Below are 12,685 nucleotides of genomic sequence, written 5' to 3' on the forward strand. Positions count from 1 at the left end.
TAAAAATAAGAACGATACGATTAATGCAGTAGCATATCACACTTTTCACCCAGGTATCATGAAATTTGGTAGGAGGAAAAGTGTTCCGTGGTTCTAGATCGTTTTTCTGTCCTCCGCTGGAAACGGTCTCCCCAACATAATTTTCCAACAACTTTTAAATTCGCTAATATGCCGTCATACGGCACGAAGGTTGGTACAAGGATGTTCAATTGAAAAATGAATACTGACCGGATCAATACAGAAGCGCAGAGCGGAGGAGGCGTTAAAACATTCTCACCATGAAGAATTCGATACGTCCAAACCGGCAAGAATATTTCAGCGCAGAGCAGAGGACGCGTTAAAACATTCTCAACATGAAGAATTCGATACATCCAAACCAACAAGAACGTTTCAGCGCAGAGCAGAGGACGCGTTAAAGCATTCTCACCATGAAGAATTGGACACATCCAAACCGACAAGTATATTTCAGCCCGACGCAGGGCGTTCATCGACCGTGACCATTGCCATCCCAGGAAGCATTGTTGCAAAGTAGGTCAATTAAATCCGCCAATATGCCTCTCATATGCATTGTATACTCATGCCGTCTAGTGCGCAAACACATGAATCGAAGACAGCGCTCGTAGGGCAAATAGCAAGGGCAGCCGCCGTCTTTTGCATCGATGAAATTGTCATCTTCGAAGATGGACAGGACGCTCAGGTCCGTGAAAGACATCGGAGTTGGGTGGACGATCGCCGAGTCTCGAACAATGCGGCCGGCGAAGATAGCCATACCGGGTGGTCCGATCCAAGCCATTTCTTATTCCATCTGCTGTCCTACTTGGAGACTCCGCCGCACCTACGGAAGTCCCTTTTTCCCCTGCATCCGAACTTAAGGACCGCGGGGACGCTGCCGAGTCTGGACATGCCCCATCATTTGCGATCCAATGAATGGGGTCAGTACCGCGAGGGCATGACTGTCCCTTCTGACGACCAAAATAGTGGCTATCAACCAAAGAAAAAGCCAAAGCGCAACGTTGCTACCGATGCCACGGATGGAGCTGGCAACGACCTGAAGTGGACCACCGTTTACACCGGCCTTCCAAGCGACGCGTCCATCCTCCTTCCCAAAGATCTTCCCCCGAACAGCCGACTGACTCTCAAATTCCCGACCCATGACCCACCCGCCTCGCTGTACGACCCTGGCTCCGCGGAAGCGGTCGACCCGGCCGCACCGCGAGAGGAAGCCGGGTACTACTGGGGCTATCAGGTCCGCAAGGCCGGGACGATTTCCCAAGTCTTGACAGAATGCCCCTGGCCAGGCGGCTATGATGTATCCGTGGGCACGAGCGAGAGGGGCCGCCCCGTATCCGAAGTGCTACCCAGGGACCCAACCGGCGAGGGTCAGGAGACGTCGCCAGACTGCCTGCCTCGCACGTTCGAGCACTTGCTCGTTGTATTTGGCGGAGTGGCAGGGTTGGAGACCGCGGTGGAGGCGGATCCGGAATTGGCGGCGAAAGGTCTGGGGAAGAAGAATACGGAGGAGTTGTTCGACTTCTGGATCAACGTCTGCCCGGGACAAGGAAGTCGGACGATCAGAAGCGAGGAGGCTGTGTGGGTGGGCATGAGTGGACTGTGGCCATGGATCAGACCCGGTCAATGAGTTTGAAGACAGGGCAAACACGGATTTGCCATGGTGGATTGATCCATGGGGTCCAGCTTGCTTTGCAAAGATGGAGGAAATATGTTGGCTTAGAAATGTGCATGGTCTGGTCCATGGCAATGCAAAACGGTTCTAGTCCAGAACAAGCGGTTAGATCTCCAACGCGTGATCAAGGTCCTATCTTTAATCCCGTGAAGTTTTGGAGCATTTCAGGAAGAGATTCTAGGCGTCTCTGTTGGCGGCTTCTGGGTGGCGTGAACGACCATGGGTATATAGAGAAATACATTTTGAGTTCATTCTTCTATGACATATAATTCATCAACGCTATGGAGTACCCCAACACCAAGTACATAGTAAAATATCATTTGCAAAAGTTTGCCATTGCCATGCCATCCCGCCAAATATATCCAAGACTTCGCAGTATGTATCAAGACTTTGCAATCCAAGGGTATCGAGGAGATTAGAACCAATCGCCTTGGTCGTGCATAGCTGTGGAGAATCATGAGTTAACGAAGATCGTATGCAGAAGACGCGAAAGTTAAACGTACCTGCTGCAACCTTACTAAAACCGGCAATGTTTGCCCCGGAGACGAGGCTGGGGAACTCTCCCTCTGCTGGGGTGACGTATTCTTTGGCAGTCTCCAAGCAGTTCTCGAAGCAGTTCTTCATAATTCCCTTAAGCTTATCATCGACCTCCTCTGAGGACCACGTCATGCGCTTTGCAAAGAGTTAGCGACTGCATCATGTCTACTTTGCACAGGAAAGAGCACTTACCGAGCTATTCTGGGCCATCTCAAGACCGGAGACGGCGACGCCACCAGCATTGGCAGCTTTTCCCGGTCCGTACCATATCGCCTCGCCCTTATTTTCTCTTCGCTCTTTCTCGAAGCAGGCGATCGCTTCCAGGGTGCAGCCCATGTTGCTTCCTTCGGCGATAAACTTCGCGCCCGCAGCCACCAGCGCCTCGGCCTCGTCGCCGGAGACTTCGTTCTGGGTCGCGCACGGCAAAGCAACATCAACCTGACCAACCTCCTTCCACGGGCGGGCGCCCGCAATGTACCGGAATCCGGAATCGATAGAGAGCTCGGTGAGGGCCTTCCGTTCGACCTTCAACGCGGCGGTGGCCGTGATCATCTCCGGGGTGAAGCCCGCATCGCCAGTCGCGACAATCGAGCCTTTGCTGTCCGACAGCGAGAGCACGGTGCCACCCAGCTCGATGACCTTCAGTGCTGCGTACTGGGCCACGTTTCCGGACCCCGTGATGGCCACGCGCTTGCCTTTGAACGATTCCGTGCCGCCTGAGGCGTAGTTGATCATATGCTCAACATAATAGACCAGCCCATACCCCGTGGCTTCCGGTCGGATCAAGCTGCCGCCCCAGCTCAGGCCTTTCCCGGTCAGGACGCCTTCCCATCGGTTTCGCGCGTTTCGGTAGGCGCCGAACATCCAGCCTAGTTCGCGGGACGAGACGCCGATATCACCGGCCGGGACGTCTGTGTAGGCTCCGATATGTTTGTTCAACTGTCTCATAAAGGAAACGCAGAACTTGCGGATCTCGTTGTCTGACTTGCCCTTGGGGTCGAAGTCGGAACCGCCCTTTCCACCGCCCATGCTGACTATGGACCACATGTCAGTACCGTTCTCCGGGTTCCTTGCGGCAAAGTCCACTTACGGCCGGTAAGCGCATTTTTAAAGATCTGCTCGAATCCAAGGAATTTCAGCACCGACAGGTTGACGGTCGGGTGGAATCGAAGACCGCCTTTGTAAGGTCCGAGGGCGGAGTTGAACTGGACTCGGTATCCACGATTCACACAGCATTCCCCTTGGTCATTCTCCCATGGCACACGGAATTGAATGACCCTCTCAGGAATGGCCGCGACCTCGAGGGCTTTTTTGTATTCGGGTTTCTTATCGAAAAGAGTCGAGTTCTCCAGGGTCAAGGCAAGCTCTGTGGACGATTGAAGGTTAGCACAATCTCGTCATTGATTCATTCGTATCGTTTGTAGTGGCAATTGTGGCTTCCTTCTCGAGCCGCCGCCACAGTCCTGTCGGTTCAGTGATACTGCATGTGAAAGAGGTAGGGTTACCTGTGTAGGCCTGTTCGAACTCGGGTTCAGAGGGAAGGTTTGACATGTTGTCGGTTTGAGGTGGATATTTTACAGGTATTGGGTGTTCAAGAAATGTTTAAGAAATGATCGGAGGGTATTCAAGAAGGATAGGAAAGCAGGTCAAGCGCTTCGCAACAAGAAGAGGAGAGACGGCTTTTTAAAGGTCTTGTTCCAGCCTGTTTCCTGATATGTATATGGGTTGTGGTGCAACGGTTATGAGCTCATGATGGTTCCGGCCACAAAAAAAGTAGAGGGAGATTGGGCGTGGGGAGCAGGCAAAGGCGAAAAGTCCGGTCGCGTTGCAAGATTGGTGGCAGATTGGAGAGGATGGCTTCAGGATGGAGATGTTATTGGGTTGGACCAGGAAGCAGAACAGAGGGAGGCATCAGGTTAAATGGGTAGGATCACACTTGGATGTTTTTCTCACGACTAACATGAGATCCTTAATTCCTTATCAGTTGGAGGGATGGCCGGAATGGGAGGTGATTGGATGGAATACGGCTGGATCAGGGATGGGATGGCAATTGATGGGATGGGATGGGAATAACCTGGGATGGATTTGGTAATTTGGTCGTCCAAGATGTAGCGAGCCCCAAGTCTCCGAGATCGCTTCGGTTCAACCAATGTGTTTTCCGTGGGGCAAATGCCAGGGACAATTCCCTTGGACAATTGACGGTTTGGACCCCTCCGTCAAGAAATCCCCCTCATCGCCTCACCCACCCATCTCACGGCCATAGGTAGTACTGATTGTCGGGCGCTTGGGTATAAACAGGTTTACCTACCTAGTTGACTTTGGATGCTTGGACGTTATTATCAAATTGAAGAAGTCACCCATGACAAACATACCGAGCCCATCGCCCTGTTCATACTGTTCATCCTGCCTCATCCCACCCCGCTCCGGCTGTGAAGTGAGTGTCCGCATTAGACTACCGACCACTACGGACTAGTCACTAAGGAGTAAGGACTAATTACTGCAGTCACGGTGTTGCCCGATTCTCGTGTGGCATACTGGGATTCAAGGATGATCTACTTACTATTACGTACTTATCTCTAAGTGCCTCTGCGGAAATTAGAAATCGAATTTATAATACCCAGCGACACTAGAAGAATGGCAGATGAACACCCCGAGTCGCCCGGCAGCCCGACACTCTGCCCGGCAGAGCCCGATTCCCGATTCCCGCTTTCAGGCTTCCATTTTCATCATGTCTTTGCAACGGACTCACCGCAGTCCTCAATAATACCTACGGGCAGAACTCAGAAGTATCTTCAGTGTTCGAGAATCGAGATGGTTGCTTGTGAGGTACGGGCGATTCCGGGAGCTTGGAGATTAGCCCGGTAGCTCTTCGCCACTCGCCAGTCGACAGATCACCACTCACCAGTCCCCATCTCGGACATCTCAGGACTTCGTTTATTCTGTCGGCTGAAGTACATCCTACATAACTAGCCACACCAGACTGCGATATGCGCAATGCAGAGATGTTTACGGCTTCAGGCAGATAACTCCCGGCAAGCGGCTCAGGGGGTGGCCGGTGCGAAAATCCGGGAGAGTGGTAAGTTTTTGCAAAGTAGCAAGTCAGGAACGACAATTTAGGAATTAGGATGCGTGATCGAGAGAAAAATCTGAAATCTGGTTGCTGTCGTGCCCCCTCCATGCAAGCTACTGTACGATTGCAGCAGAGACTTCATGTGCATCGATCTAATCCACGGAGTTCGTCATGTCGAACTATCACTGCAGTTCATCAATCCATGGCTTCATGCACAGCGATGAGTTTAACTCCAAGGAGCCCTCCAACTTCCAAGCCACCATTCAACCCCACGCATTCCCCCTGTCGTGTTGACGCTTGTTTCGTGCTCCCTCGCCTCTTCCGAGCACTAAACAGGGATGGTCGACACTCAAATTCTCGGCTGCCGGCTGACTCCGCGTTCAAGTCCCGGGAAATCGGGAAGATGATGCATTTTTTTGCCCTCAAATTTAGTGTCAAGGTTGGTGTCGTTGGCGACACAGTCCGAGGTCGATTTACGGTTCCAGGATCCCATTACTTAGCCCACGATCCTACCCGTGCCGTATTCCGTGGTTCCGAAGCGGCATCAACTGCTGGAAATCTTCGAGGGCGGCAAGTAGTACCGGTAATGTTGGGGTTCTGTAGAGACAGCACAGTGCATACAATCCACTGGTGCACCCAGCAATGTTTTCGTCTCAATAGATAGAGCAGGAGTTCGCCACTCTCCCTCCTATAACCATAAACGGCATTATTATATGGATATCCCTCTCCGTCATATATATAGTCTGAATCGCAACGAAGAGTTCAGCTTGGATTGTACAGTGGATCCAATTTCCCCCGCTCGTGAGTGGTCAGAATGGCTGAATGGGCGGCGCGGACTCGCACTGGGCGATGAGCCAATGTGGTGTACTGTCCATGCAAGCTGAGATGTACTGAGGTACATCTCGGATCAGCAACCTGATCGCGATGAATTCCACTCTCCTCCTGTCTATCATTCCTTATTTCCCTAGTCCCTCGAATCGAAGCCAATAGCATACATACCAGTACACCTGTCCTTCGTGGACCGATGCTCCGATAGGTACATCGGACTGGGTACCTCCAAGATGAGGCGCGACTACATTAGTCCATCGCGAGACTCCACTATGGCACTGCCTTCCCCGTGCTAATTTTGATATTATGATAGGTACAGTAGTAAGTAAGTATTAATAAATGGTCGGGTGCTATGGATTGAATGGTCCATTACTGACTTGGATACCGTTGATCGACTACTTTAGTTCTCCGTACTTGGTAGTAATATGAGCAGTTACAAGGATGGACCGACCATTCCGATCAAGGAAAGCTACGCAAGCGGTATCTGATTTGTATACTTAACATAGAATGACAGGAACCTCCCGAGTCCCGGTGCTGATGGTTCGGATGCGCCCGCAATAACTGGACGATCGTGGTCGCTCGATCCCCTCCCCAAGTCCCAACAGTCTGGTGGTGTCGCCGGCACCCCTTGCACGATTTATGCAGCCACCAAGCCAACCAAGCCACTGGTTTGCGACAACCCCGATGACTTTCTTCAAATCTCTGCTTGGGTCGTGTTACATCCACTCCTTCTCCTCCACAAATGCACTATCGCACTATGTGCTCCATGTCTTTGGTAAGGGATGACGACCGTCAAGCAGAGATGCTCCATATGGCGATCTATTATATAGACGTGCCGTCGGGCTTTCCACAAGATGAGCGAATGTCTTTTCTATTCATCGACTTCCCCGCTCCTCAGGCTTCGTGGGAGCAATCAATAACTCGCACCTTCTCTGTCCAAACCTATTGAGCTATCACTGCATGTGTATCTGCCTTTACCACATCAATTCTGTTATCCGCTGACCACATTGCTGCTTTCTCCTTATCTATTCGGGTATGTCGCGCAAGGACTGCCTTGCCTTTTGCGCTTTGCTGTCTTCCGCTCTTCGTACCAAGTTATTAACCTGGTTTCTTAGTCTAGACGCACCGCTGTCTGATACTAGTCAATACGTACCCAGCCCGATACTACTCATGTCATACAAGGCGGGCCCTTCCTCCCGAGAGGGTCCAGTTTCGGCCATGGCAGTTGACGTGAACTTCGAGATATTCGAGTGGTACCCTGCGTACCAGAGCTGCCTGAAGTTCTTCCTCAACAACGCCCAGCATGAATACCACGTTCAGGCTGTCGCAGCGTTTGTGAACATTTGTCTCCCCTTCCAGTGGGCTCCAGATCCTGTGGTGAACTACTCGGCTGCCTCGCCGACTGCACAGACAGCATCCGGCACATCGCAACCTCCGCACGCCAACCCTTGGACACAGCAAAGCGCACCATTCCAACCAGGCCGGTCCAGCCACTTCGTGTCGCTAATCCCATATATCAAGCGCCTGGTTGTGACCGCCTTCGATCAAGATGCCATCCTCCATGGGTTCTTCGGCGATGACTGGCGCAAAGGGATCGGGCCCCTCCATGAGTCGGAACGACGCAACTATATGTTCGCGGCGAAGAGCGTCGGCTGGGCACGAGTCAAACAACACTACGATATGTCGCCGCGGGAGAGCCTGCCCTTCATCAAGCCGCTTCAAAATGTCGAGCTGACGGAGATTGAGGCGGCCGAACGTTCCTGGAGCGGGTGGCTGGCGTTTGAGGATTGGATGATCGGGGAACGGGCGCCCGAGACCATGCGAGATCCAGGCTTTTCCGAGGGCGGCGGACCGAATATGAAGCCCAATACCATGATTTGATATAACGACCCGAATATCCTTCATCCTGGGCGCTCTGGGAGACGGCCAGTCGTGGCAGGAGTGTCCAGATGCTCCATTTTCCTGGCAAATGTTCTGTCATAGCAAGAGTTGGCTTGGTTTAAACCGTGCGCGTTTACTTTTTCTAATAGGGAGTTCTTTCTTGGTATAGGCTGGAAAAAGCTTTGCTAGAAGCTCGCATTAGATGTTGCCGGCATTATCCAATGCATCATTGGGTCTGGGAGACTCGATGGATCTGTCCTGGAATTGGAGACAGAGGTCGCTTGGGACCGCATTCAGAGTTATCATGCTGGCGACGCTTTCAGTCAGCATGGAACTATCGGGATCAGATTTTCATCCATACGACTACGATAAGCATGAAATATTGCATTATTCATAGTGCTATGCTGCTATCTTCGATGCTACCAATGTTATTTGCAGTATTCCCCTCCACGCCACGTGAGAAGACCAGGGCCCTCAGCCCTAACGGTTAAATTTCGGAAACGCATTTGTCCGTGTCACGTGGAACCCAACCACACCCAGCATTCCAACAACAGGAGATGCGAACCCGCAAGCGGGTGTCGCTTAAAGAGAGCCTGGAGGAACGAAGCTAGAGTTTATAATTTTCGAACGTCCTAAAAAAAAGCTCGAATTATATTCACATAGCCGCGCCGCCCTCCTTTACTCTCTAAAACAACCAGACGGCAAGAAGACCTCTGTTTTGGGGTGTCTATTTGCCTATATGACTCACACGGCGCGACCTCCATCGATGCTCACTCCTCCACACGACGCCAGCTTCAGATGCTCATGCTTTAGACCCTCTCAAATGTTGTACAAACGAGTTATACCCATGGCCCATGCCTCGAGATTAGCCGCGCTTAACGAGACGTCCTGCTCAGCGGCCGCTTTAGGGCGCCGCATGATCTTCTCAAAAGGCAGCACAAATGGCGCACCAGTGATGATTGGGGGTGTCGATCTGAGGTCAATCGTCGTAGCTGCCATGCACATCGCGATATCTCGAACTCCGAGTGGCACGGATCGCGTTCGATTAGTGTCAGCAACGGTGACGAGCTCGTGCCGTTCAAGGCGGAAGGTACGTTCGGATTTGTTAAATGAAGCTAGAACCACCATTCGAGTATTGTTTGGGGGCAATTGAGCCGATAGCCACCATTGTGCATCAATATAAAGATGCCCTAAGCACTCTGTCCAACCGGCCTCGATAACTACGGCGGGCCATGGCGGGGGGATAGAAGGTGTTATTGAGCTGTCCGCCTCCTTGAATGAATGGCCTGAGCGATGGTGGCACCGGCCTGATCCGGAACCCGTAAACTCCAGATTAAGCCGGAGACCCATAAGCCTCAACTGCATGGTTATTTCGGAATGCAAGTTGACGTGCATGTTCTCGTGTACATGGGTCACCATCCTGACGATTAATTTATCATCATCAAGTTGTAAACGAACTGGGTAACGGAGTCGGTCGATATAGGTGAGCTTCGAGTGGTCAAAGGCCAGAAAAACGATCCATCGCTGTGTATTGCCTCCGCCGTCACCGTCCAGAGCTCGCAGACGATCTGCAACAGCACGCTTGAAATTGGCAACGCTGAATCGCAGTACTTGGGCTTGTTCGAGTCCTGCAACTGGTAGAATCTTAGGAGTCATTTCATCGAACGGTGGGGTTTCTGTAGTTCGAGAGGTTGGAGAAGTTGGCGAAGTTAGAGAAGTTGGCGAAGTTAGAGAAGTTGGCGAAGTTAGAGAAGTTGGAGAAGCCATAATGGTGAGCTGGGACTTCTCATATGCGGGCAAGTCCGTTCGTTGAAGAAGTTGCGTTGGAGATGAGCGGCTTGATTTCAGCTAAAGGCGTACCTTCGTAGTCACGGTCCTAACTAGTGGTCAGGGCGGGCCGTCGCTTTCCTTGGAACCAAAGGGGACCCTTTCCTTTAGCGCGTGACAGGATGGAGCTGATCATGTTCTCCCGGTAGAGGATGTCTCGATCAATGTGATGAGTTAATAGATATTTCTAAAGAGTGCCGGTGGAAAACCCTCGGACGATAGGAGTGAGCTAATGACCGGGAGGATCGAGGGCTGTGGGCAACGATCGCTACGGCAGTGAGATCGGGTATACCAACAACGGAAGCCTGCAAAAACGGCGGCCAACTTGCCGTCATTTCTTTTACTCTATTGACAATCATGATGCACCTACGGGTAAGTAATACAGCTTATTTGAAGGTTGAATCTATCTTAATCGGTGTAGGACTTTTCGAACGACACCCACATCGACCCTAGTATCACCACTGATACAAACTATGTTGAATTTAATACTACACCTATCGACGACACTCGAGATCCTGTAGAGGACTCCGAGGGCTCTAATGACGGCCTTGACCACCAAACCGGCAGAGTACGACAGTCAAACTATCCCGAGGATTATTCCGATGATAACCATGCTGCTGCGGATGGCGTAATGTCATAAACCTTGTTGCGGTTGAAGCGCCTGCTCAACCTGAGGCTGCAGCACCTGGAGGTTACCTCCATGTGCCTCGAGATGCCCAAGGCAGAGTACTAGGACTGCCGCAGTCCTATTTCAGGCCCATTCCGGACTTTATAGGAGAACACCAGCGTCCAGATGTGCATCTACCGTTTATAGACAACCCTCCGAGTCCTGCTGCCGACCTGCGGGTTAATGACCATTAATGCGACAGCGACGAATGTTTTTCGTGCGCGTATCTACATAGTAATGGTCAAAATCTCGGGCCGATGCTTGGAGACGTTGCCCCAGACACCGACGAACAGCTCCATAATCGGTATAATCTTAGCCTTCTGCTTTTCAACCGCGATGTATTCGAATATATTGCCGAGTCAACCAATCAATATGCACACCTACATGGAGCGGGTCAACCTGGACACCGCGCATGGCGAGATATACAGCCTGGCCATATCATGGTGTGGATGGGCACTAGCCGATGACATTCAGAGCCGTTTTCAACAGTATTATCAGCCTTCAAACTATCTCTCGATCGATGAGATCATGGTTAAGTTTACTGGTCGCTCAAATGATATAATCAGTATCAAAGGCAAACCCATTCCGGTAGGATATAAGATATACGCATTAGCCGATTCTGGCTATGTGTATTCTTATCTCTTTTGCCTGGGCGGCAGGCATACCGCAGAGAACGCTATCGACTGTTATGGTCCCAGGCCTGCGGCCTGTTCCCTTGGTTGTGGCTGAAGACGTGGCTGGTGGATTATATCAGAGAAGCAAACAAACATGGTAACACAGCATTAGGGCATTGGAGAGGAGAGTCGCTATCTCGCGCACAAAAGGTGCCGGGAGATTTCTTCTCTCTCTCTCTCTCTCTCTTCAGTTTAGATTAATGGAACTTGGTAATCGCAGACCTTGCGCATCCAGACCGTGTCATCGACATCACTTAAATCTATGGGTTGACCTATAACCCTCCAGAAGACACCCCATTATCTCTAACATCTCGCGCGGTTGTTCAACTGGTCTTACCGCTTATAGAGAAACCTGGTCGCTTTATTCTCTTTATGGATAACTTATTTGCCAATATTCGGCTACTATCAGTTCTTCGGAGACTCGGTATCGGTGCATGCGGTACGACCAGGGCAAACTATAGTGAATATCTGCGGCAACATGCTATTATTTCGAAGAAAGGATGTACCTGGCCCTGGAACAAGCAGGAGACACTCTGCGTTCGAGATGTTGCGTCACTCCTCTGGAAGGACAGAGTACTCGTACGCTTTCTATACACTGTTTTCCCATCAGAATCTAGCGATGCGGTACATCGCCGGCGCCCTCGAGTCACTGGTACCAGGGAGGCTCGCGAGGTTGCAGAGATATGGGGGGATGAACCAGAAGCAATGATTCAACAGCCGCTTGCCCCGATCTATTATAACAGCTTTATGGGCGGTGTTGACATAGCAGACTAGAGGCGATCATACTACACATCGCACGTTCGCGGGTCAAAGAACTGGCAGTCTTTGCTATATTTTCTTATCGACACCGCAATCACCAACGCATTCCTCATTGCCAAAGTCAAATGGACAAGATCGAGCCGCAAATGCGTGCTAAATCTTAAGGATTTTCGCAACGAGCTATCGTGGTGTCTTGTCATCAAGGGAATCTCATTGATTCATGGGAATAACTGGGCCAAAGACTTCTAAGAAGGTGTGTTACCGCATACCAAAGGCCGCAAGCACCAGCGAGGGTCTAGAGGTTCTTATGTAAATGACAACGCCGTATTCCCGAACGCCGGCGACAGCAGAATGGAGAATAGTACTAGTATATACTAATTAGGTTTAGCGGGTTCTAAATTAGGATAAACGCAGTCACAACGCTCTTAGTGTTACGCCATTATGAAATTGACAGGGATCAAAGTGTTGTAAAATCATGGTAAGGGATAGAGGTGAAAACGACGAGGATCACACCAACGATCCCGAGGAGAATCTAATAGTAGTGTACGCATAACGCAAGTGTCAACGCGCAATGGTCGACGTTTACAATAAGTAGACATGTGTCTGTGCACACCCCCGAAAATCACCAATTCACCATTCACCAAATCTGATCGCCATACACCGTATCTTGAGATACGCTGAAAAACACATACAAATGCAAATTCAGTCTACTTTTTTGATTTCTTAATTGGGAAATATCTAATATTTCGTATGCCACC

At 50.8% G+C, this 12,685-nt stretch overlaps 5 protein-coding genes across 5 annotated transcripts; 3 read left to right on the plus strand and 2 right to left on the minus strand.

Annotated features, from left to right (window-relative positions):
* The first annotated feature begins 129 nt into the window (after positions 1 to 129).
* P152DRAFT_506345 (DUF171-domain-containing protein) lies at positions 130 to 1,991 on the plus strand. Its single transcript, XM_033682479.1, has 3 exons — positions 130 to 189; positions 242 to 528; positions 589 to 1,991. Exons 1-3 carry the CDS (start codon positions 169 to 171, stop codon positions 1,637 to 1,639), a joined length of 1,359 nt encoding a protein of 452 aa, XP_033536119.1. The 5' UTR covers positions 130 to 168; the 3' UTR covers positions 1,640 to 1,991.
* Positions 1,973 to 3,255, minus strand: P152DRAFT_456739 (glutamate dehydrogenase). Its single transcript, XM_033679075.1, has 3 exons — positions 2,414 to 3,255; positions 2,188 to 2,356; positions 1,973 to 2,128 (listed from the first exon to the last, which is right to left on the minus strand). The coding sequence occupies exons 1-3, from the start codon at positions 3,248 to 3,250 to the stop codon at positions 2,100 to 2,102; spliced, it is 1,035 nt and encodes a 344-aa protein (XP_033536120.1). The 5' UTR covers positions 3,251 to 3,255; the 3' UTR covers positions 1,973 to 2,099.
* A 4,034-nt stretch (positions 3,256 to 7,289) lies between these two features.
* P152DRAFT_465329 (uncharacterized protein) lies at positions 7,290 to 8,000 on the plus strand (the record flags this gene model as incomplete). The annotated part of the gene is made up of 1 exon (XM_033680626.1): positions 7,290 to 8,000. One exon carries the CDS (start codon positions 7,290 to 7,292, stop codon positions 7,998 to 8,000), a length of 711 nt encoding a protein of 236 aa, XP_033536121.1.
* Positions 8,001 to 8,494: 494 nt separating this feature from the next.
* Positions 8,495 to 10,198, minus strand: P152DRAFT_274775 (uncharacterized protein). Its single transcript, XM_033674883.1, has one exon. The coding sequence runs from the start codon at positions 9,765 to 9,767 to the stop codon at positions 8,820 to 8,822; it is 948 nt and encodes a 315-aa protein (XP_033536122.1). The 5' UTR covers positions 9,768 to 10,198; the 3' UTR covers positions 8,495 to 8,819.
* Positions 10,199 to 11,178: 980 nt separating this feature from the next.
* On the plus strand, positions 11,179 to 12,378 carry P152DRAFT_456746 (uncharacterized protein). Its single transcript, XM_033679076.1, has one exon. It carries the CDS (start codon positions 11,541 to 11,543, stop codon positions 11,940 to 11,942), a length of 402 nt encoding a protein of 133 aa, XP_033536123.1. The 5' UTR covers positions 11,179 to 11,540; the 3' UTR covers positions 11,943 to 12,378.
* Positions 12,379 to 12,685: the final 307 nt, after the last annotated feature.

Source organism: Eremomyces bilateralis, assembly GCF_010015585.1.
Source record: "Eremomyces bilateralis CBS 781.70 unplaced genomic scaffold P152scaffold_5, whole genome shotgun sequence".
Classification (NCBI taxonomy): domain Eukaryota; kingdom Fungi; phylum Ascomycota; class Dothideomycetes; order Eremomycetales; family Eremomycetaceae; genus Eremomyces; species Eremomyces bilateralis.

What these genes read in the sequence shown, in the direction of transcription:
- P152DRAFT_506345 (XM_033682479.1), top strand. Translation starts at nt 169, where the DNA reads ATGCCGTCATACGGCACGAAG. An exon ending in TGCCGTCATACGGCACGAAG is followed by an intron (nt 190 to 241) that starts GTTGGTACAAGG and finishes GGATCAATACAG; the next exon opens with AAGCGCAGAGCGGAGGAGGC. An exon ending in CCAGGAAGCATTGTTGCAAA is followed by an intron (nt 529 to 588) that starts GTAGGTCAATTA and finishes CATGCCGTCTAG; the next exon opens with TGCGCAAACACATGAATCGA.
- P152DRAFT_456739 (XM_033679075.1), bottom strand. Translation starts at nt 3,250, where the DNA reads ATGGGCGGTGGAAAGGGCGGTTCCGACTTCGACCCCAAGGGCAAGTCA. An exon ending in AGATGGCCCAGAATAGCTCG is followed by an intron (nt 2,357 to 2,413) that starts GTAAGTGCTCTT and finishes CTCTTTGCAAAG; the next exon opens with CGCATGACGTGGTCCTCAGA. An exon ending in TTTTAGTAAGGTTGCAGCAG is followed by an intron (nt 2,129 to 2,187) that starts GTACGTTTAACT and finishes GATTCTCCACAG; the next exon opens with CTATGCACGACCAAGGCGAT.
- P152DRAFT_274775 (XM_033674883.1), bottom strand. Translation starts at nt 9,767, where the DNA reads ATGGCTTCTCCAACTTCTCTAACTTCGCCAACTTCTCTAACTTCGCCA.
- P152DRAFT_456746 (XM_033679076.1), top strand. Translation starts at nt 11,541, where the DNA reads ATGGATAACTTATTTGCCAATATTCGGCTACTATCAGTTCTTCGGAGA.